The sequence below is a fragment of the Myotis brandtii genome, unplaced genomic scaffold (genome assembly GCF_000412655.1).
Source record: "Myotis brandtii unplaced genomic scaffold, ASM41265v1 scaffold97, whole genome shotgun sequence".
Taxonomy (NCBI): Eukaryota; Metazoa; Chordata; class Mammalia; order Chiroptera; family Vespertilionidae; genus Myotis; species Myotis brandtii.
The window spans coordinates 1,215,463-1,236,603 of NW_005372020.1; the positions used below are offsets into that span (position 1 = coordinate 1,215,463).

The 21,141-nt window shown below is 56.9% G+C and overlaps 1 protein-coding gene across 1 annotated transcript in view; it reads left to right on the plus strand.

Moving 5' to 3' along the window:
- Positions 1-2,606: 2,606 nt before the first annotated feature.
- Positions 2,607-21,141, plus strand: part of CABIN1 (calcineurin binding protein 1) — an 89,686-nt gene continuing 71,151 nt past the window's right edge. The window contains 17 exon segments of the mRNA XM_014533352.1: positions 2,607-2,677; positions 3,577-3,669; positions 3,929-4,042; positions 5,348-5,482; positions 6,332-6,512; positions 7,316-7,445; positions 8,848-8,997; positions 9,464-9,750; positions 10,782-10,950; positions 11,432-11,568; positions 12,115-12,332; positions 13,658-13,736; positions 14,155-14,345; positions 15,173-15,325; positions 16,060-16,254; positions 19,963-20,205; positions 20,902-21,058. Coding sequence (XP_014388838.1) covers positions 2,675-2,677; positions 3,577-3,669; positions 3,929-4,042; positions 5,348-5,482; positions 6,332-6,512; positions 7,316-7,445; positions 8,848-8,997; positions 9,464-9,750; positions 10,782-10,950; positions 11,432-11,568; positions 12,115-12,332; positions 13,658-13,736; positions 14,155-14,345; positions 15,173-15,325; positions 16,060-16,254; positions 19,963-20,205; positions 20,902-21,058 — 2,635 coding nt within the window. The 5' untranslated portion in view covers positions 2,607-2,674.

Here is a 21,141-nt window from a genome sequence, read left to right on the forward strand (position 1 = left end):
CAGGTGTCGGCGCCGACGGCTGTGGGAGCCCGGCGCTCCTCGGGGCCAGGGTCACTACCAGTCATCGCGTGGGACGGCGGGGGTCTGCGGCTAGAACCAAAACATCCTCAGCCTGGTTTCCTTGGAGGGTGGCAAACTTTTGTTGCAAATAGAACAAGATCCTACCTGTCTAAATAGGTTTTCCTGTTCCGAGCATTTCGTATAAGTGGAGCCATGTACCACGTGGCCCGGGACTGGCCAGCTTAATGGTTTCAGGGCTCACCCAGGTGTGGGCAGTTCCTTCCTTTTCATCGCCGACTAATCCTCCGTTGTTGGATATACCACATTTTCTTGATCTGTTCATCCGTTGGCATTAGGTTTGTTTCCACTTTTCTGTTATTACGAATAAAGCTGCTATTCGCATGCCCTTAATAATTATTTTTCTTTTTTAAAATATATTTTTATGGAGGAAGGGAGAGAGAGGGAGAGAGAGAGAAACATCAATGATGAGAGGGAATCATGGATCGCCTGCCTCTTGCACGCCCCCTCCTGGTGATCGAGCTCGCCATCCGGGCAGGTGCCCTGATTGGGAATCGAACCCGGGTCCGCCTACCTAGGGCCTCATTAATTTTTATAGCAGCATCTGCGACTTCATTGTGTGGCTGTAGTCTAGTGTATTCACCCACGCAACTAGCTGTGGCCATCTAGGTGGTTTTCCGTGTCTTGCGATGACAGTGCTGCAGTGCCTATGTGCATATTATTCTCCCGTTTTTGGAGGTACATCTGCAGGGTGGGCTCTCGGAGTGGGACGGCTGGCATTTGGTTGAAAGACAGCGGCATCTGTCATTTTGTCCGGTGCCCCCTCCAGAGGGCTTGGACCCCGTTGCATTCCCCTGACAGTGTGAGAAGGAGCCCGCAGCCTCCCCAGCAGAGGGCGCTGCTGTCCTACTTTCACCTCCGCCGGGTGATGGATGAGTCCCAGTGCTGTTCAGTTTCATTTCTCTAGTCAGTGTGTTTGAACAGATCTTCCTGTGTTTGAGAGAGCCCGCTGCATGTCTTTTTTGGTGCATTGTTTGTATGTGGCTCAGTGGTTGAACGTGAACTCATTGACCCAGGAGGTCAGGGTTGGATTCCTGGTCAGGTCAGGGCAGGGCACGTGCCCAGGCTTCCAGCTTGGTGCCCAGTAGGGGGCGTGCAGGAGGCAGCCAGTCAATGATTCTCATCATGGATGTTTCTCTCCTCCCTTCCTCTCTCTGAAATTAATGAAATATATTTTTAAAAATTGCGGTAAATATACTTTACTTGAAATGTGCCATTTTAACTATTTTTTAAGTGCACTGTTCCATGGTATTAAGTACCTCCACGCTGTTGTGCCGCCACCACCACCATCATCTCCTGAGCTTTTTTTATCTTCCCAAACAAAACTCTGTCTCCATTAAACACTGACTCCCCATCTTCCCTTCTCCCAGCCCTTGGCAACCACCATTCTACTTTCTGTCGCTATGAATTTGCCTATTCTAAGTACCTCATATAAATGGATTAGTATAGTTTTGTTTTTTTGTGAATGGCTTATGTCACTTAATGTAAGTTTCATCCATGTTGTAGCATGTGTCGGAATATGTTTCCTTTTTAAGGCTGAATAATATTCCATATATATCACATTTTATTTATCCATTCATCTGTCAGTAGACACTTGGGTAGCTTTAACTTTTTGGCTATTGTGAATAATGCTGTGTCTCTAAGTTTTTAAGAGCTCTTCATATATTACGAATATTAGCTCTTCGTCCTTGGTATATCTTGCAAATATTCTGCCAATTTATCAGTTGTCTTTTTCTGATTTTTAAAAATATTAAAAAAATTTCCAGTTTTATTGAGATATAATTGACATATAGCACTATGTAAGTTTAAGGTATACAGCATAGTGATTTGACTTATACTAGTATATCTATTTATTTTAATTTTTAAAATATATTTTTGCTGATTTCAGAGAGGAAGGGAGAGGGAGAGGGAGATAGAAACATCAATGATGAGAGAGAATCATGGATGGGCTGCCTCCTGCGCGCCCCACACTGGGGATCGAGCCCGCAACCTGGGCATGTGCCCTGACCAGGAATCGAATCATGACCTCCTGGTTCATAGGTCGATGCTCAACCACTGAGCCACGTGGGCCAGGGTCAGGCCCCTTGCTGGCTCTCGCTTGTCTGCCACCCTGTTCTCCCTGCGTGTGGTCCCTCCCTCGAGGTTAACACAAGTTCCCTCCACTCAACCTTTCAGGATCCCTGTGAATGAATTGTTCTTCTCCACTCCTCGATGTTGCTGTTTCTCTTTACTTCAGTCAACTTTTGGAAAAAAATTGTTGATAGATCCATTGCCTCGGCTGAGCAGTGAGGCCTGGGGGCAGGAGTTGGTCTCACTCTTCCTTGTTCTGGCACTTGGCGCGTTGCCTGGCAAGGGCACACGCTCAAGCTGGGGGGCCGAGGGGCTCACACAGCCGTTCCCAGGCGGTCGGCCACCAGCCTGAGTGCCCAGAGGCCCGTGGCTGTGGGGGCTGGTTCCCGGGGGGCCCCTGCATTGTGACATTCTAGGCTCTTCATGGGCCCCCTGTGTCCTTTGTCCTCTGTCCAGGAGACTGGTGACTGGTGTGGCCTCCGCGGGTGATGGGAAGCAGTGCCAGGCGGCAGCTGAAGTTCCGAGCATGGTGAGGACGGTGCTGGCTGTTCTGCTGGAGGGGGGCGTTTCCCGAGGGGGGTGTTTTCCTGAGGCTGTCCCTGCAGCCTTCCTCCCGCTGCGGTACATTCGAGGTGTGAATCTTGCCCTTCTGTTGAAGTGGCTCGGCTCGGCTTGCAGGCCTCCTCATGGTTGCTAGAAAGGGCGAGTTAACCCATTTTGTTGGGACCTGTTATTTCAGTTCCTCGGTCTCCCTCTGTGTTGGGTCGTTGCTGGGTGTCCCCGGCTGTGTTCCCTTTGCAGTGGACAGTACCCAGGACACGCTCCCTGACAGATTGGGGTGATCCCCCAGCCACGTCCGGCCCTTCTGTTACTGAACTCAAAGGGCTCGCTGCCTGGGGTGCTCTGTTCCAGAGCGAGCGGCATTGCCCCGCGGTGGTCTGATGGCTGCAGCAAGTACAGGGTACAGGACGCGGGGTCCGCATCCAGAGCTCTCCCCAAGGGCGGCGGGGCCACTGCTCTGTGCACTGTTTGCTCAATTAATGACACATTCTTTACCGTGGGCTGCATGTATGATTTGAGTTCCTGTCAAGCTTATTCAGTTTATAGCTGGTCTGCAAAATACTCCGCTGCATTTTAACCTTTAGTAAGAATAGCCTTTAGTAAGAACGGCCTAGCGTAGCCCTTGACACCCTTGTCCTAGCCAACGCTTCTTTTTAAAAAATTTATGTTTATTGTTGAAAGTATTACAGATGTCCTTCTAATCTAACACTTTTTTTTTTTTAACCAGATGATGGCTTATTCTTTGTTGTCCATATCCTGAGAGCCATAGCTGTCAAGGCAGAATAGGTTATGGAACAGAGCTGTACGCATTGTGGGTTGTTGAAAAGACAAGTGACATCTCATCTTTCCTTGACCCTCTGTCTCTAGATTCGCATTGCGGCCTTAAACGCCAGCTCCACGGTTGAGGATGACCATGAAGGAAGCTTCAAGAGCCACAAAACCCAGACGAAGGAGGCGCAGGTGTGTAAGGCTCGGCCCTCCCCTGCAGGCGGACCTGGCTCACACGCTGTGGTGGCCCCCGCTTTACACCGTTCAGATGTGCCCTTCATGGGACTCAAGGGGCCGAGATCCGGGAGGTGGGCGTGTTAGGGTTGCTTTCACGACAGAGGGCACAACGGGCAGTTAACAGGGCCTTGCCTGCAGCCCCCGTTACATACATGTTGGCATAAAAAGGACAACCTTTGTCCTACGTGAAAACGTCTCCTGTCTTTGTCTGCAGGAAGCAGAGGCTTTTGCCTTGTATCACAAGGCCCTGGATCTGCAAAAACATGACCAGTTTGAGGAGTCCGCCAAGGCCTACCATGAGCTGCTGGAGGCGCGCCTGCTGCGGGAGGTGAGGCGCCAGCCGGCCCGAGCAGGCCCTGGAGCAGGCACCCTGGCTGCCCTCTGCCCTCCCCCTCTTGGCTGGGTGACCCTGGACACATTGTTTCCCCTCCCTGCCCCTCAGCTTCCCTGTAGAGTGTGTGCCTGCTGGGCGGCTGGGAGGGTTGGGTGAGTCCAGTGAGGCACGTGGATGGTGCTTGGTGCAAGGTTCAGAGCCCTGAAGTGTCCGCGGTCACTGTTCTTAGTGTTCACAGCCGCTCTGTCAGGGAGGTGGGGGGCGGCTTGTGAGCCAGACGACAGCAGAAAACAGTGAGTAAGGCTTGATTGTGAGCTTTTCAGTGTTTTTGATGGGACTCTTAAGAGCTCTAGGGCAGGATTAGTCAAGGGGTCTTCCTGAAGGTTCCTGGGGGCTTGCCTGTTCTCAACCTGAAGAAGGATGTGAGCACATGGCCTGTCCCCAGACAAGGCTGGGGGTGGGCTCGCCCCTGGAAGCTGCTTGGTGCAGCCAGCATCTGTGTTAGGAAATGTTGTGCTCAAGTGCTGTGCTTAGAGCGATAGGTTTCTAATCTGGTTTCTCAGAAGCCATGTTCTCTGAGTTGTCAGAACTTTTCACGTAAAGCACGTGGACAATCTTGATGCTCTTTGGGCTCATTTCACTTTTGATATTTCGGGCAGGAATGATTGTCCTTACGTTACAGTGCTTCTCGGGACACTGACTTCAGAGTCAAGTAACTTGTCGTGGACCAGTGACAAGTCCCAGAGCCCGGAGCTCAGCCTCCCGACTCCTGTCCCCGTGCTCTTCCTGCTGTGGGACCTGTAGGCCGTGCGGACTGCTGGCCACCTGGCACCTCCTGCCTGGGAGGCGCGAGGCCCTGCCTGCTGTCCCCGGGTGGTCCCCTCACACGCTAGTCCCCCTCTTCAAACCTGCTCTGGGGGCCCACTGGCTGGCTTACTGATGCCAGAAATGTGTCTGTCCAGACTTGAACCCTCAGGCCTGGCGGCAGCGGTGGGAGACTCCCCTGTGTCTCTTGGTGCCCAGGCTGCCCGCAGACCGCCTCGGGGTCGTCTGGCCTTTCTTCTCTGTGTGTCCAGCGCGAGGGTCCTCTGAGAACATCCTCTCCAGGGGAGGATGGCCGCGGACTGGCCCAGGGTGTGTCCTCTGAGAACATCGGTGCAGCGCTTTCACTCTCCAGGGGAGGATGGCCGCGGACTGGCCCAGGGTGTGGCAGAGGCCAGCCGGAAGCCAGGTGTCCTGCGCCTGCCCGCTGGGCTTTAGGGCCTCGTGTCACTGTGTTCCGGTTGGTTTTGTTCCCAGGCAGTCTCCTCTGGTGATGAGAAAGAAGGGTTGAAGCACCCGGGGCTGATGCTGAAATATTCCACGTATAAGAACCTGGCCCAGCTGGCCGCCCAGCGGGAGGACCTGGAGACGGCCATGGAGTTCTACTTGGAGGTGCGGCTTTGGCGGTGCCCACCTCCCTGGGTGTTTTTGAAAGTTCTTGGTGGAGGGGGTGAGGTTGTGTTCTTATTGGCTGAAAAGAATTTATTTGTTGATTTGTTAATCCTCACCTGAAGCTATTTGTCCATTGATTTTCAGAGAGAAAGGAAGAGAGGGAAGGAGGGAAGGTTAAAGGGAGGGAGGAAGAGAGAGAGAGAGAGAGAGAATGTGACAGAGACACATCAATTGGTCCCCTCCTGCACGTGCCATGACCAGGGCTGGGGATGAAGCCCGCAACCATGGTATGTGCCCTTGACTGGAATTGAACCTGGGACCCTTCAGTCTGCGGGCCAGCGCTCTATCCACTGAGCCAAACCGGCTAGAGCGCTTATATTTTCATTTAGTTTTACTTCTTTCACTTTCACTTCTGTCAAATATGTGAGAAATACAGATGTTGAGAGTGACAATATACCAGGAATATGTTCTGGGCCTGGCCAGTGTGGCTCAGTGGTTGAGTGTCAACCCATGAACCAAGAAGTCACCAGTTGGATTCCTAGTCAGGGCACTTGCCCAGGTTACGGGCTGGATCCCTAGTAGGGGCCGTGCAGGAGGCAGTGGATCGATGATGTTCCCATCTCTCCCTCCCTCTCCCTCTCCCTTCCTCTCTCTCTAAAAATCAATAAAAACGTATTTTTAAAAAAGAACATGTTCTGAATTCGGTAAATTGGTCCCTGTCGTTTCTGTTTGCCATGTTCCTGGGTAGTTTGAGTGGTGAGGCCGGCCCCTGCCCCTCCTGTCACCACAGGCACCGGCTCGGTGAGAGAGCTGATGAGAGTGTGCGTCCCCTGCTTGTGCCGCCTCCAGGCTGTCATGCTGGACTCCACGGATGTCAATCTCTGGTATAAGATCGGACACGTGGCCCTGAGGCTTATCCGGGTGCCCCTGGCTCGCCATGCTTTTGAAGAGGGGCTGCGGTGCAACCCTGACCATTGGCCCTGCCTGGACAACCTCATCACTGTCCTGTACACCCTCAGCGACTATACGAGTGAGTCGGGCTGTGACGCTTTCTCCCAGGCGCTGTGTTTTGGGGACAGCGGAGGGAGGGAGGCTTGGGTGAGAGGAAGCCCAGGTTAACACTGCAGGTCTTTTTGCCTGGCTGTCGGGAGAATGGAGATGTGTTTGCATCTCTGCTTCATTCTGCTTGTCTTTCTCACTCAGTTGAGATTTATCGAGCGTATTAAGGGAGTAACATGCTCTCGCAGGGTTTTACCGCTGCGTCTCCTTTCATCCCTGCATGTGCCCTTCTGTGCCAGAGCCTGCTCCTGGGACTTGCTGGCAGAGGGCCTGGCAGCCGCAGCTTGACTTTTCTGGTGCCGGAGAGCTCACTGCCTTTGCAGAGCAGCAGGGCTCCTGGGACGATCTCTGCGGACAGAGCCCCTGACTGCCTTCAGTGCTTCAGCTCCCCGGTCTCAGCCTGCCCTGGCACGGACGGGCCCTGAGGCTGGCGCTGAGTGCTCTGGCCGTGGGGGTTCTGGGCCTCCCAGGGGGCCAGCCTCCCCTGGGTGCTCTCCGAGGCCAGAGTGGAGGGCGGCTCTCCAGGAGCGCTCTGAGCAGGGCTGACCGGTGCTGCAGGCCGGTCCCAGCAGAACCCAGTCCTTTGTGTTTGTGGCCCCCTCTACTGTGGGCAGCATTATTTTCAGAAGTATTTCCTGATGGAGTCCGTTGAAATGGGGTCTGTGATGGCTTGCTGTACGTTTCTTCGATCCCAGAGCAGGAACATGTTCCTGCTAGTAACTGGCAGGCGGCTTAGGGTGCGCATCAGCGTGGTAACTGTCTCTGTGCCTGCAGCCTGTCTGTACTTCATCTGCAAAGCTCTGGAGAAGGACTGCCGCTACAGCAAGGGGCTGGTCCTCAAGGAGAAGATATTTGAGGAGCAGCCTTGTCTCCGGAAAGACTCCCTCCGAATGTTCCTTAAATGGTAGGTCCTGCCTCGTGCCTTCCTGGGCTACGCGCCCCCTCTCCCTCCCGAGCAGCTGGTGATCATCAGGAGGCGTGCGCACCTCCTGGGGGACAGGCCCTGCACTTCTTTCCCTCATCAGCACCTGGGGACTGGTGTGGTCTGCCTGTGTGCTCCTCAGCTGTGCGCCCCGGCTCAGCGCCGCCTCCTCGGCTGGCTGCTGCCTCCTCCCCGGGTCCCTCTTCCCCTGCCAGCTCTTGGCATTGCCAGCTCTTCTCTGGCTGCTTGCAGCAGCCTGATGACCACCAGGCCTCCTCGACACTTGCTTTTCCTCTTTCTGGGATTTTGCTCCTAGTGTTGCCCAAGTTCATTGTCACAAACACACCTCTGATTCTATGCCACCCCTGCCTTGTCTCCAGGACAAAACCCACGCTCGATAGCATTGCCCAGGAGGAGACCTGTCTCAGGTCCCTGGGAAGTTCTAGGCCTGGCCTCCTCGTGCTCTGTCCTGTCCCTGCACCTGGCTCCCACTTTGCTCTCACCTGGACGCCATCTTCCCACTTCTCCACGTGTTGTGCGGTCGCACCTCCTTCATGTTCCAGTTCTCAGGCCACCTCTCAGCAGCTTTCCAGGCTCTGGCTGCCTCCCTCCCTCAGCCTCCTTCCCGCGGCCTCCCTCCCGCAGCCTCCCTCCCGCAGCCTCCTGCTGCGCCAGCTTCTCCACCCTCTGGTGTTTCCTGGGCCTGGAACTCAGCTGGTGGTGGGGGTGGAGGTTATTGAGCTCAGTCTGTCCCTTGTAAGACTGTCTCTGGTTCACATCTGTCCTCAGGGGCCTGACCTTTGGAGAGAGAGAAAGCAGGTCAGTCCTTACCCAGGTGGCTCTGTGGTGGAGCCCTGCTGGGAGGCGTCAAGACAGTCTGGGCAGGAGGGCTGGTCCTGCTGGGCCACCGCAGGCGGAGGTGTGCCTGTGGAAGGGCTCCTGAGGCCCCAGAGCCCCGCTCTTGCTGTCCTTTGGAGACACCGTAGACTTTGGCGAGCTTGGCTGGCTGATGACTTTTTGTTGGGATGGGCAGGATGGTCTAGTTAAATTCTTTAACATTTTTTCATAAATAATTAAAGAGCAAGATTTGATTTTCCTGTGGTTTTTCTGACATCACTCTGATACTGTTAATACAAATGAAAACCCTTTGCTCAATTTCAAATTGCAGAAGGAACAACGGGTATTAGTCACGTCTAGTGTGTGTGGGCACTCAGAATGCTAATTACTGCCTTCGGAGGCCAGACTCAAGTGGTTATTTTATTTGTAGGAAGAATTAATATGGATTAAAGGGTGTTCACTTACTGCATCCCTGCCTGTAAAATGTCAGCTTCAGCTCTGGTGTGTAACACTGAAATCTCTCCTGTCTTACATGCTGTGCTATTAGTGACATGTCGATCCATGATGTGTCGGTGAGCGCGGCTGAGACGCAGGCCATCATAGATGAGGCCCTGGGGCTGCGGAGGAAGAGGCAGGCGCTGACGGTGCGGGAGAAGGAGCCGGACCTGAAGCTGGTGCAGCCCATCCCCTTTCTCACGTAGGTGGTCCGTGCCTCTGGGGGCGCTGGGTCGGCTGGTGGGCCCTGCACAAGGGTGAGAGCCTGACTCCAGGCTGTGGCGTGGGTGGAGCTGGGGCACATTGACAGACGGCTGGAGGCATGTAGACTACTTTCTGACCCACAAGAAATAGTGGGGCCTCTCCAGGGAGGCCCAGTCTAAATCCCAGAGGGTGGCAGCAGAGAACTGTCCCATGTTTCAAAGATCTGACTTGTGGGGAAGGAGCTTTTCAGGTGAGTCAGTGAGTCTGAAGGGGCCTGAGGCTGAGATGCTACAGGGCTTCTGATGGGGTGAAGGGGGCAGGGTTTGCCAGGCCCCGCCCCTGCCCCAGCTGCTCCCCCTCAGCTGTGTTAGACTCAAGATTTTGTCAGTAACGACGACCACAGACCATGACAGCTCTCCCTGCCCTCGGGAGGTGGTGACCGCAGCGCTACCGTCTCTCTGCAGCTGGAAGTGCCTGGGAGAGAGTCTGCTGGCCATGTACAACCACCTCACTACCTGCGAGCCGCCGCGGCCCAGCCTTGGCAAGAGGGTGGACCTGTCTGACTACCAGGACCCCAGCCGGCCTCCGGTGTCCGCGGTGGTGGTGACGCCGGTCGGTGTGGTCCCACCCAGCCCCGTCAGTGCCAGCTCCTCCGTGACCGTGGCAGAGCCTGTGCTCGCCTACTCCCCCGTGGCCACAGCCAGCTTCCCGCTGCACAGCCCCAGCCTGCTGGAGACCGGCGTCCCCCTGGGTGAGTACCCCCTGGGCTGGCTTCTAGGGAGATCTGGTTTGCTGGGCAGGAATGATCTTGGGCTGTTTGGGTCTCTCAGAGGGACAGGTCCTGCTCATCCTCCCGGTCTGAGGTTTAAGCAAGAGGCGCTGGACCCCAGGGGAGTCTCTCCGCCTGCTCTGGGGGCTGCTCCTCGGGGGCCCCCTCCTCAGGGACGGCCAGGGCTCAGGATGCAGCTCCCGGGCCCCTCAGCCCCGGCCGAGTCCTGGCAGTAAAGGCTGCTCTTCCTGCTGGGCTGTGAGCCGCAGGTCCCTCTGCTGGTTCTGCTCCGTTGCCGGCCAGGCTCCACAGCGCTCAGCACTGCCGCCCCAACAGCCCGCGTTCTTCGCCTTAACAAGGGGTCGGCAAAGTCCCCACCACACGTGCTAGAACCGTTGTGGATGGACGGATGGATGATAGATATGTCACACCATGCCACATCTTACCAACTTTTATTGCTGTTGGAATCGTAAACATTTCAGAAGAAAACTCCCAGGCCTTTTCTTGATTTTCTGTGTCACGGAAAAAAGCTTCTGAGTGAACACACCTGCAGTTGTTTCTACCTTTTTAACTTAGTCACACATGACTCCTCTGCTTTCTGTATAGTTCACGTGGTTCACTCACATGGCATCATCAGGTGCTCAGGCTGGACAGTGGGTGGAGTCAGTGTGACTGCTACTTGCTCTGCCCCATCCCAGGCTCATCCGCGAGGCCACAGAGGCCCCTGCAGCCACCCGGCGTGAAGGCGGGGCCGGGGACGCTTGGCTCGAGACCCTGCTGTTCTGTAGCCTCGGAGTGTAGTCTGGAGATCTGCTGTGGGCTCTGTGGATTTGAGAGGGTGTGGGGATTGAAAGTAACCTTGCTCAGGGTGCTGTTCAGGAAGAGATGGGACATGGCTTGAGTGTTGAAGACGATAGAGATGAAGCAAGCGGGCAGAGGCTGAGAGAGGGACCCGCGCCTGTGTGCAGTCAGTCCTCTGCCCCGTGTGACGGCGACTCGCACTCTTTGTGAAGGCGACCTGTCTGCAGGAGATAAAGCCAAGAAGGGAGTGAAGCGGAAGAAAATTCCGGAAGAGAACGGGGAGACAGCGAAGCGGCGGTCTGCCCGCGTCCGGAACACCAAGTGCAAAAAGGAGGAGAAAGTAGACTTCCAGGAGCTTCTGCTGAAGTTCTTGCCGCCCAGGTACAGTCACGCTTCTCTGATTTGCCGACTCACCAACTTCCTGCCTGCTCCCCCCGCCCCCGTTTCTCCTCCACCGCCGCCCCCCAGCACCTCCTGTTTTCCCATAACATGTGCCAGTGACCACAGCACAGCTCTCCCTGGATCAGGGCCTCGGGTGCTGCTTGTTCTCCTGCCTTGGGACTTCCTGAGGGCAGCGACCGTGACTCCTGCATTTTTGGAAGACAGGCACTTCCGGGCCCTCAGGGATGAGCGGGTTCTGGAGGCGACGCACTCGGGTCCCCGTGCACTCACACCCGCTTTCGGGGGCCGGGAGAGGGGTGGGGGGCTGCTGCGTCTGCTTGGCCCGCCCCTCCAGGGTCAGCATGCTCGCTCTCCCCCGCCCCTAGAAGCCTTCCTGACTCTGCCATGGCAACGAGTGAGTAGCAAGAATTCAGGGGTCAGATGTGTGGCGTGGCTTCTGTGACTTGGGTGTGTCCTGCAGGCTGAGGAAACTGGACCCCGAGGAGGAAGATGACGCCTTCCACAGCTACGAAGTCCAGTCGGAAGTCAAGCTGGAGAGCTGCCCTAGCACTGGGCCTCAGAGGCTGTCCTTCGACTCGGCCACATTCATGGAATCTGGTAGGAGGCCCCCCCCCCCGTGGTCACTCCTTGTGGGGCTCTTCCTCCTTCACCCTGGAGCCTGTTGAGGTTTTCTCCTGGGAGAGTGGATCTGGTGTGTTTTAAAGTGTGGTCAAGGGGCTGCCTGGACTTGTCTGGGGCCTGAGCTCCATGGCCAGCTGGGAGGTCTGTCCATGCTCACACTTGATTCTGCTTCCTACAGGCCGTGGGCTTCAGGTCACACCCAGGGCGGGCTCTGCGGTCAGTCTACCCGACCCCACTCCTGAGAGCACCGTGGTGCCAGGCACCAGGCTCTGTGTGTGCACAGTCTTGCTAGTGTGCACGGCAGCGCTGGGAGGCCAACCCTTTAGTGCCCCTCTTACACCTGGAGGTTCAGAGAGGCCTGCTCAGCTGGTGAGGGCTGGAGCAGGAGTGGGACCCCTGTGTGGAGCACACGGGCTCTCTTCTGCTCCCACCCGCCCCTGCCCATCTCCTCTCTTCCAAAGAAAACGGGAGACCCTGGCACAGGGGCCTTTATTCAAGGCAGAGTGTCTCCCTCCCCCGCAGAGTGGCAGGATGTGCACACGTTCCTGCTGGAGAACTTGACCAACGGGGGCATCTTGGAGCTGATGATGCGCTACCTGAAGGCCATGGGCCACAAGTTCCTGCTGAGGTGGCCCCCGGGGCTGGCGGAGGTCGTGCTCAGCATCTACCACAGCTGGAGGCGGCACAGCACCAGCCTGCCCAACCCGCTGCTGCGGGACTGCAGCAACAAGCACATCAAGGTGGGCGGGCAGGGCCGCGCAAGGGCCAGGGCCCGTGTCAGACTGGGCCCAGGGGTGGGCTCAGGAACCGTCAGGGGATGGGGCTGTTGCTGCCTTGCGCCTGTTTAGCTGCATTGACTTCTGGGCCTGGAACATGGGCCCCTGGGAGTTTGAGGCAGGAAAGCATGGAACCTGGCTTGTGGCTGAGTGGAGGGCATCGTGGGAGTGAGAGTGGGCTCAGGTTCTCAGGAGGCTGTTGCTCAGGGAGCCCTGGTGGCGCAGTGGGTGGGGTTCTGGAGGCAGAACTGACAGGATGAACTGAATGGAGGGTGAGGGGTGAGACGGGGCGGACTCCTAGGGCTGGCTCAAGCCTGGCTGGTGGCAGGGTGGTGTAGAGAGGCTGGGGAAGGGAAGACTTGGCTGGATTTGAGGTTCCCAGGGCTGTTACTGAGAAAACATAAGTGCAGAGGCTAAGCAGGGCTGCTTGGGGAGTGGAGGGGTCTTCAGTAGTAGGGTCCAGGCCATGCCGTCCATCTGCCCACAGCACTCTGTACCGCAGGCTGCTCCCCTCGGTGCCTCCCAGGGCTCAAGGGGACCCAGCGTGTTGGCCCCTCTCCCAGTGCGGGGAGAAGGCTGGATGCTGAGGAGGGAGCACTGGGAGCCTTCAGGGCCTGCCTGGCTGGTGGTATCTCTGGCCGAGGGCACTGCAGGTGGTGCAGCCTCTGCTGGGACACCCTGGGGGCCACTTCCTTCTGTGCCTGAGAGCAGTGCTCTGACCCTGCAGACTCTTTTTGTTTTGTTAGTCCTCACCCGAGGATGTTCCCATTGATTTTTAGAGAGAGTAGAAGGGAGGGGGAGAGAGAGAGAAACATCGATGTAAGAAAGACACATCGATTGGTTGCCTCCTGCATGGTGTCAGGAATTGAGCCTGCAATCGAGGTACGTGCCCTTAACCGGAATTGAACCCGCAACCTTTTAGTCCAAGGGCCAGCACTCTAACCACTGATCCATACTGACCAGGGCTGACCCCGGATCTCTTTAAGGGCTGAGTTCTGTGCTGTGGGTACGGCAGCTGGCCCAGCACTGGGCAGGCGACAGAGCTGCCCGTCATGGGCTAGTCCCTCAGGACTGAAGCCGGTTTCCAGGCTCCTCCCAAGCGGTGCCCCCCGTGTGGGTCCACATGCTCCCTTCTGTGTCCTGGCAGGTTGCCGTTGATCATGTACTAAATGGGAAGTGGGTAGAATAGTGACTTTTTTAAGTCAAAGTAAATTTTCATTTAATTTGTTCCATTCCCACCCTTTGGCGACTCTGTGCCCGTCCCTGACATCGCGGTGCCTGTCCCACAGGGCATGATGCTGATGTCCCTCTGCTGCATGGAGCTGCAGCTGGACCAGTGGCTGCTGACCAAGGGCAGGAGCGCCTCAGGTAGGAGCGCTGTTTCCTGTGGCGGGGGGCCTGCCGGACCCTTAGCAGTCAGCAGGCAAGGGCGCGGGGGGCCTGCCGGACCCTTAGCAGTCAGCAGGCAGGGGCGCGGGGAGCCCAGCCATGGAATTCAGACTGCAGTCTGCAGTGGGCACATTTCCTGGGTTGGCTTGTCAGGCCTGCAAGGATGCAGGGTCTCAGCCGAGACGTGTTAGCAGCAGCTGACCACCAGAGGGAGCCACCTACCTGCTTTTCTCTTCCTTGGGATGGAAGTGAGATCTTAGTGTTCCCAAGTGATCACGTGACAATTGATGTGTCCCAATAATTTCTCCAGCAGATCGAGGCCCAGGGAGAGCTCTGGGAGCAGAGGGGCGCCTGGACCTGCACATGAAGTTGACTTGTTCTGTCTGACTGTTTTCAGTGTCTCCTCGGCACTGCCCTGCTGCTGGTGTGGCGAATGGCAGGTTTGGGCCTGATTTCCCGGGAACCCACTTCCTGGGCGACCTCCTGCAAATGTCCTTCGCCTCGTCTCAGCGGGACCTGTTTGAGGATGGCTGGCTGGAGTTTGTGGTCCGCGTGTATTGGTTGAAGGCTCGGTTCCTGGCACTGCAGGTTGGTTCTGTGATCGGCCGCGTGGGGAGCTTGCCCTGGCACCAGAGGGATGGAAGAGACTGGGTGCCTCCTTGAGGATGTGCGTGTGCACGTGTGTGGCCCCTGCCTGGGCTCAGCTTGAGGAAGTGGGACCTGGGGGGATTTTCAGCTTCTCGGGAACCCCAGCGTAGCTCCAGCCTAAAGCACAGCAGGGTCGGCAAGGGGCCTCCTGTGCCCCGTACGGCCCTCACTCAAGATTGCTCGGGGGCTGGACCCTTTGCTGACGTCTGCAGAGCTTTCTAGAGGGAGCCCACCCCTCGCTCGTGTGAATTCTCGGAAGGCTGCTGTGGAGCCTGGTCTGGAGGGCCAGTGGGCTGGCTGCTACCCAGCCCCTTCGCACACGGTGATGCCTGGTGCACTGTGGTAGCGTGAGCAGCAGAGTGCACAGTCGGTTCTGGAATTGGGGCAGGCCTAGCTTTTAATCCCGGCCCTGCCATTTATGGTTGTGCTTTTTGAACAAGATACTCAGCCTTCCTCAAGTGTCTTAAGTGTCCTTACCTGTAATATGAGGTTAATGTTACCTCCCCTTAGAGTTGTGATGTGAATTCATTTGTCTATTTGTTCGTCCGTCCATCCATCCATCCATCCATCCATCCATCCATCCATCCCACAAGTACTCACTGAGCCCCACTGTGCATCAGGTCCCTTCCCAGGGTCTGGCAGTGATAGGATGAAACGGCCCTCACTGTGCCTGCAGGCTGGCGGGTCAGGGAGGTGAGGCCCCTGGCATAGCAGCACAAGTTCTCTTCCTTCATCCTCTGTCCCCTGACGGCTCTTCCTTTGACCAGGGGGACATGGAGCAGGCGCTGGAGAACTATGACATCTGCACAGAGATGCTCCAGAGCTCCGCTGCCCTCCAGGCAGAGGCCGGGGCCGAGCAAGGCGACGTCGTCATCCGGCTCCCCAACCTCCACAATGACTCGGTCGTTTCCCTGGAGGAGGTGCGTGGGCGTGTTCTTCACGGTGTTTCTTAACGGTGCAGAGCTGTGTGAGGGCAAGGCCAAGTGCAGTGCCCCTGCTGGCCTCCCGGTGAGGTAATGGGGCCTGTGGGTAATGGGGCTTGTGACCTTTGGCCCAGGGCTCCATGAGTCTTGGTAGCCTGATGCCCAGGGCTCCACGAGTCTGGTTTGCTGAACTGACTGCGAGATGCTACTATTCTGGCAGACACTTTTCTGAGCTGCTCTGGTTCTGGGGAGTTTTTTGTTGTTGTTTTCTTATGTCTGTTTTTTAAAGAATTGAACACCTTGACTTTAATAGAAATATTTTTTGTTTTGTTTTGTTAGGCCTCACCTGAGGATATTTTTCCATCGAGAGAGAGTGGAAGGGAGGGAGTGGGGGTAGAGAGAAAGGGAAACATCGATGCGAGAGAGGCACATCGATTGGTTGCCCCCTGCATGTGCCCCGACTAGGGCCCGGGCGTGAACTCACAGCCCAGGTTCGTGCCCTTGACTGGGAATCGAACCCTTGACCCTTTGGTGTGCGGGCCGACACTCTAACCACTGAGATACACACACCAGCCAGGGCTTAATAGAGATACTTTTAGTGAAGTATTTGCTTAATGTAAATGCTGGTATGTTCAGGGAGTCGGGTTTTGGGTCTGGTAAATGCAGACACTGGCTGGTTCAGGGCGCAGGCGAGGGGTTCGTCATCCGCTCGGAATTCCGGTTCCTTCCAGATCGATAAGAACCTGAAGTCGCTGGAGCGGTGCCAGTCCCTGGAGGAGATCCAGCGGCTGTACGAGGCTGGCGACTACGAGGCCGTCGTGCAGCTGCTCCGCCCCACCTTGTGCACCAGTGGGTTTGACCGGGCCAAACACCTGGAGTTCATGACGTCCATCCCCGAGAGGCCGGCGCAGCTGCTGCTGCTGCAGGTGTGTGCTGCCCTGGCCCCGCCCCCTCGCACCTTCTGCGCGTGGTGTGGGTTTATTCCCCGGCGGCTTTGAGGTGGCCCTTGAGAACCGACAAAAATGGGAGTAAAAACCACTAACTCGGCAGCCAGGAGGATGCCAGTCAGCAGATATGGGAGGAAGTGCCGGTCCTGGGAACGTAGGAGCGCAGGTCCTAGGGTTCACGTACGTGGCTCAGTGTGGGCTCGCACTTGGCTCTGAACTTTGCCCGCAGAGGAGGAAGCATAGTCAGGACGTTAGCCATCCATCCAACTGCTTGTTCCTTTGCCTAGCTTTTGAATCGCTTTAAAAGTTAATTGGAAGTAGATATAAAAGTGGGTAAAATATCTGTATAATGTAAAGAATCAAGAGAAAATGGATAGCCATCTGGTCACGTTGTTGAAGGAAAAGAACAGCAGTGTGATGTTGGAGCCCATGTGCACTCTGGGCTTCCTTCACGCCTCTGCTCCTCAGGAAGTACACCCACTGAGAGCTCGCGGGGACCAGGGTATGGAGGCGCTGGACTTTACCCAGCCCTGTGCCTCAGCTCCTCTCCCAGCTCTAGGCTGGGGATGATCATGTCCTTACCTCAAACGGCTGTTGTGGGATTCTAAGAATTAGCATGTGTGGGCACCATGCCTGGCTTGTAGCAAGTGCCATGTGGTGCCAGCTGTCGTCATTGCCAGCATCCTCAGGAAGCACCGCGCCGGCCGCGGAGGCTGACGGGGAAGATGATAGAGGCGATGTGCTTATGGCACAGGCGGTCCCGTGTCCTGTCCCTTATGGTTCTCACATGTGTGGGCACATGCCTGGCTTGTAGCAAGTGCCATGTGGGTGCCAGCTGTCGTCATTGCCAGCATCCTCAGGAAGCACCGCGCCGGCTGCGGAGGCTGACGGGGAAGATGATAGAGGCGATGTGCTTATGGCACAGGCGGTCCCGTGTCCTGTCCCTTATGGTTCTCACACTGACCACGTGGTAGTTACTATCTTATTGGGTCCTTCCCCTTCAGTTTGGAAAGACAGCCCAGTCTTCTCTCCGGTTTTTTGCTCAGATTACATGAGACGTTGTAGTTACTCACTTTCTTAACTGGGAAATAGTTAAAAGGTGCAACTGTGGGAGCAGAGGGAGAGGCCTCTCTCCCCTGGTCAGCGTGGGGAGGAGAGAGCTGGGCAGAGGGAGTCAGGCGGCCCAAGCGGAGGTCGAGGGATGAGATTCGTCCGACCTCAGTTACCATGGCAGGTGGGGGAAGAGTCCAGCATGGCTGTGTGGGAGGGACAGCTGGGTGTAGCGGGGGCCACTGGGTGGGGAGGAAGGGAGAGGCCAGTCCTCTCTGCCTCTGGGAAAAGGCCCCAGTGGCTCAGGTGCCATCTTGCTCTGTGGTCTAGGGCTCCTGGTGTGGCAGATGCCCTGTTGGTGGGGGAACTGCTGTTGGGCAGGCACTGAGCAGCACTGTGGGCTGGAAGGCCTGGGCCAAGTACAGGGAAGCTCCTGCCCTTTGCAAATAAGTGAATCCTGGGTTTTGCTCAATTTCCTATTGGTGGTGGTGGTGGTGGGGGGTTCTTATTGATTTGGAGTGCTTTTTACATATTAAAGACACTAATCTTTTTCTCATCAAATGTTGCAAATACTTTTCCCAGTTTGATGTTTGCTTTTTAATTGTAGCTTGTGTGTTTTTTTGACGTACAGAAATTTTGAATTATGTTGTCAAATCTTTTGATGTTGTCAGATGCTTGTGATTTTGTTCATTATGCTTAGACAGCCTTTCTAAGAGTGAAAACATATTCACCCACTCACTCCACACACACGGATCGCGTTCACAGTGTGCCTGGCTGGACGGCAGAGGAGCCGCCCCTGTGGCACCGGTGTTCTCCAAGGGGGGCAGACAGGGAGCGCAGCCAACACACAGAAAGGCCCGTTGGCTTTGTTCCTTCCAGCCGTTTGGATGGGTCATGTTTTGCATTTAAGTGACTTCGTCTAGCTGTAGAGGGGGGGCGTCTGCCACGGAACCCTCCCCTCCCGCCTTTTCAAGTCTTCAAGATGATTGTGTAGTTTTCTGACTGCTGAGCGGAGTTTTCGTCCTGAATGTCTTGGGAGGCTGCTTTGTGCAGGGCCTTTTAGTTGGTCATTCTGTTTTCTAACAGCACATTTCTGGCTTACAGGAACCCTGTGCTTTGTGCATGTTTGTTTGGAATCTAGCCACTCACTGAATTCCCGTTATTTCTGACGGCGGTAACTTGGCCTCCTCATTTGTTGGCAGTGATTCTTCTGCCTTTTAGCTCTCCCTGGCCTTGAGCACCGGGGATCAGGTCACACTGGAGTGCTGCTGGCAGGTCCTTGTCTTGGCCTTGACTTTCACGGCAACTCTGGCCGCAGTCACAGAGTCAGTGGTCTTCCTCCTGCCAGAGGAGAGCCCCTGCCCTGGCATGTGTGGCATTCGGTCAGGAGCGTCAGCTTGGGCACCCTCGCACCAGCTGGCTCCCTCGCGCCCCAGTGGCCGCCTGCTGGAGGGCTCGTTTTCTCTAAGGAAGCACACACTTCTTTAGAAGCACATGTGTCCCTGGCAATTAGGGCTTTTCAATCGGGGGTGGTTTTGATCTGTGCTCAGATGTCGCAGCACATACCAAAGGCAGTTTGGGATGTCTCTGTCCCCACACCTGTCTGTGTCACCTCGGAGTGTGGCAGCTGCACGTGCCGAGGCTGGCAGGAGGCGGCAGGAGCCACTGCTGGGCCTCAGCTGTGCCGAGTCAGAGCCCATGGGGCGCCAGGCAGCAGGTGCTTCCGGTGGCGCTGACAGGCTGCAGCCAGATCTGGGACTGCACAGCCAGCTCAGTAATGAGAGAGACTGAGAGGGTCAACGGGATTGTTCTAGAGCAGTGGCTCTCAACCTTCCTAACGCCGCGACCCTTTCGTACAGTTCCTCATGTTGTGGTGACCCCCAACCATAACATTATTTTCGTTGCTACTTCATAACTGTAATGTTGCTACTGTTCTGAGTCATAATGTAAATATCTGATAGGCAGGATGTATTTAGGCAACCCTTGTGAAAGGGTCGTTCGACCCCCAAAGGGGTCGCGACCCACAGGTTGAGAACCGCTGGTCTAGAGCAAAAGGAAAGGAGGCAAAAAGCAGTGGCTCCCACAGAGGAGGTTTTAAAACAACAGAGGGCAGCGTGCACACTGAGCTGCTCCCGTCGGGACCTGCTGAGTGCGTGCGGACGTCAGCGGCCGGGGTGGCTGGGCTCAGAGGGTTCAGTGCCCTGCTCCCCCTGGCACTGGCTTCCGAGCTGCCCGGCCAGTGCCCCTCCTCCCGAGCGGTCAGTCCCTCCCTGGCTGCTCCTCCCCTTCTGAGACCCTCCAGAGCCGTGGCGCTGGATGAGCACGTGCCTGGGCGGCCTGGGGCACAGTCAGAGCTGCAGAGGTGGTGGAGTCAGCCTCCTTTTGGCTGCTCCCTGGCTCTGTAATGGGAAACTGAGGCAGCGAGGTTCAGCACCTTTCTGACAGCTTCCTGGCTGGTGGCCTGCCATGCCGTGGTGGCACACAGGTCCCAGCCCACAGGCCCTTGCAGACGCCCCGCGGCTGTAGTGCTTCTCTTTCCTTGGACGGCCCCTCGTCTTCGTCCCCGTCTCCCTGCCCTCCGTGCTCAGGCCAGCTGGGTGAGCATGCCAGCCTCCCCAGCGCCCTTCCTGTGCGCAGGACTCCCTGCTCCGGCGGAAGGACCACCGGCAGTGCTTCGAGTGCTCCGACGTGGCTCTGCACGAGGCGGTCCAGCAGATGGTGAATGCCAGCGAGGCCGCAGCCAAGGAGGAGTGGGTGGCCACCGTGACCCAGCTGCTGCTGGGCATCGAGCAGGCGCTCTCGGCGGACAGCAGCGGCAGCATCCTGAGGGACGCGTCCGCGGGCACCGGCCTCACCCGGCTCACCAACAACCTGATCCAGGTGACGCCAGCTCCTCCTGTCCTGCCCGCGCAGCAGGGGGGGCTGTCCCATGTCCCCTGCCAGTCCAGCCACCGCCCTGCCAGGAGGCCCCTTTCTAAAACGGAAATACGAATGTGCTTCTCCCTCACTTCACCCTTCACACTCCCTCCAGGGTGCCTGCCCCAGAGCGCACTGGCCCACCAGCCTCTCTCTCCACCCTCTCGTTGGCTTTCGTGGCCACCTCTGGGCCCTCGGCCTGCTGCCTGTCCTCTGCCCCCGCTCCTGCCCTCTCTGGGGATCGGCACACCACAGCCACTCACCTGGAGACCTTCTGTCAAGGGCTCTCTGTCTGTCCCCACCCTCCCCTGCGACACCACTACAGCCCTCAGTTGCTTCCATTGCAGCAGCCGTGCTGATCCATGGCTCTCCTCCCCCTGAGCTGTCAGCTCCTCTGTGCCCTGCTCACCTGTCACCCTCGTGTGGCACAGGGCCCGGCACACAGTAGAAGCTGCACGTGGCACGAGAGGCTGGTCAGAGCTGGCTCCTCTGGAGCCGGGCGTGGCTCTGCCGTCGGGCTCTGTGACCCTCTGTCTGACGACCTGATGGGGTGCCGCTGCGTCAGTGTTTCCTCAGCCAAACAGCCCCTTCTGCCCCGAGGACGCATCCTGGGTCGGGGAGCTGGCCCTGCTGTGACATCGCTGTCCCCCTCCCCCCCAGATCATTGACTGCAGCATGGCTGTGCAGGAGGAGCCCAAGGAGCCCCACGTCTCCTCGGTGCTGCCCTGGATCATCCTGCATCGCATCATCTGGCAGGAAGAGGACGCCTTCCGCTCCCTGTGCCAGCAGCAGCAGCTCCAGAGCTCAGCGGATGAAGGTGGGGGAAGTGGGTCTGGGGGTGGCCTTGGCCGTGTGGCCCTGCCTCTGGCCTCTGCCCAGGGCCCTGCAGCCCTCCCCGGT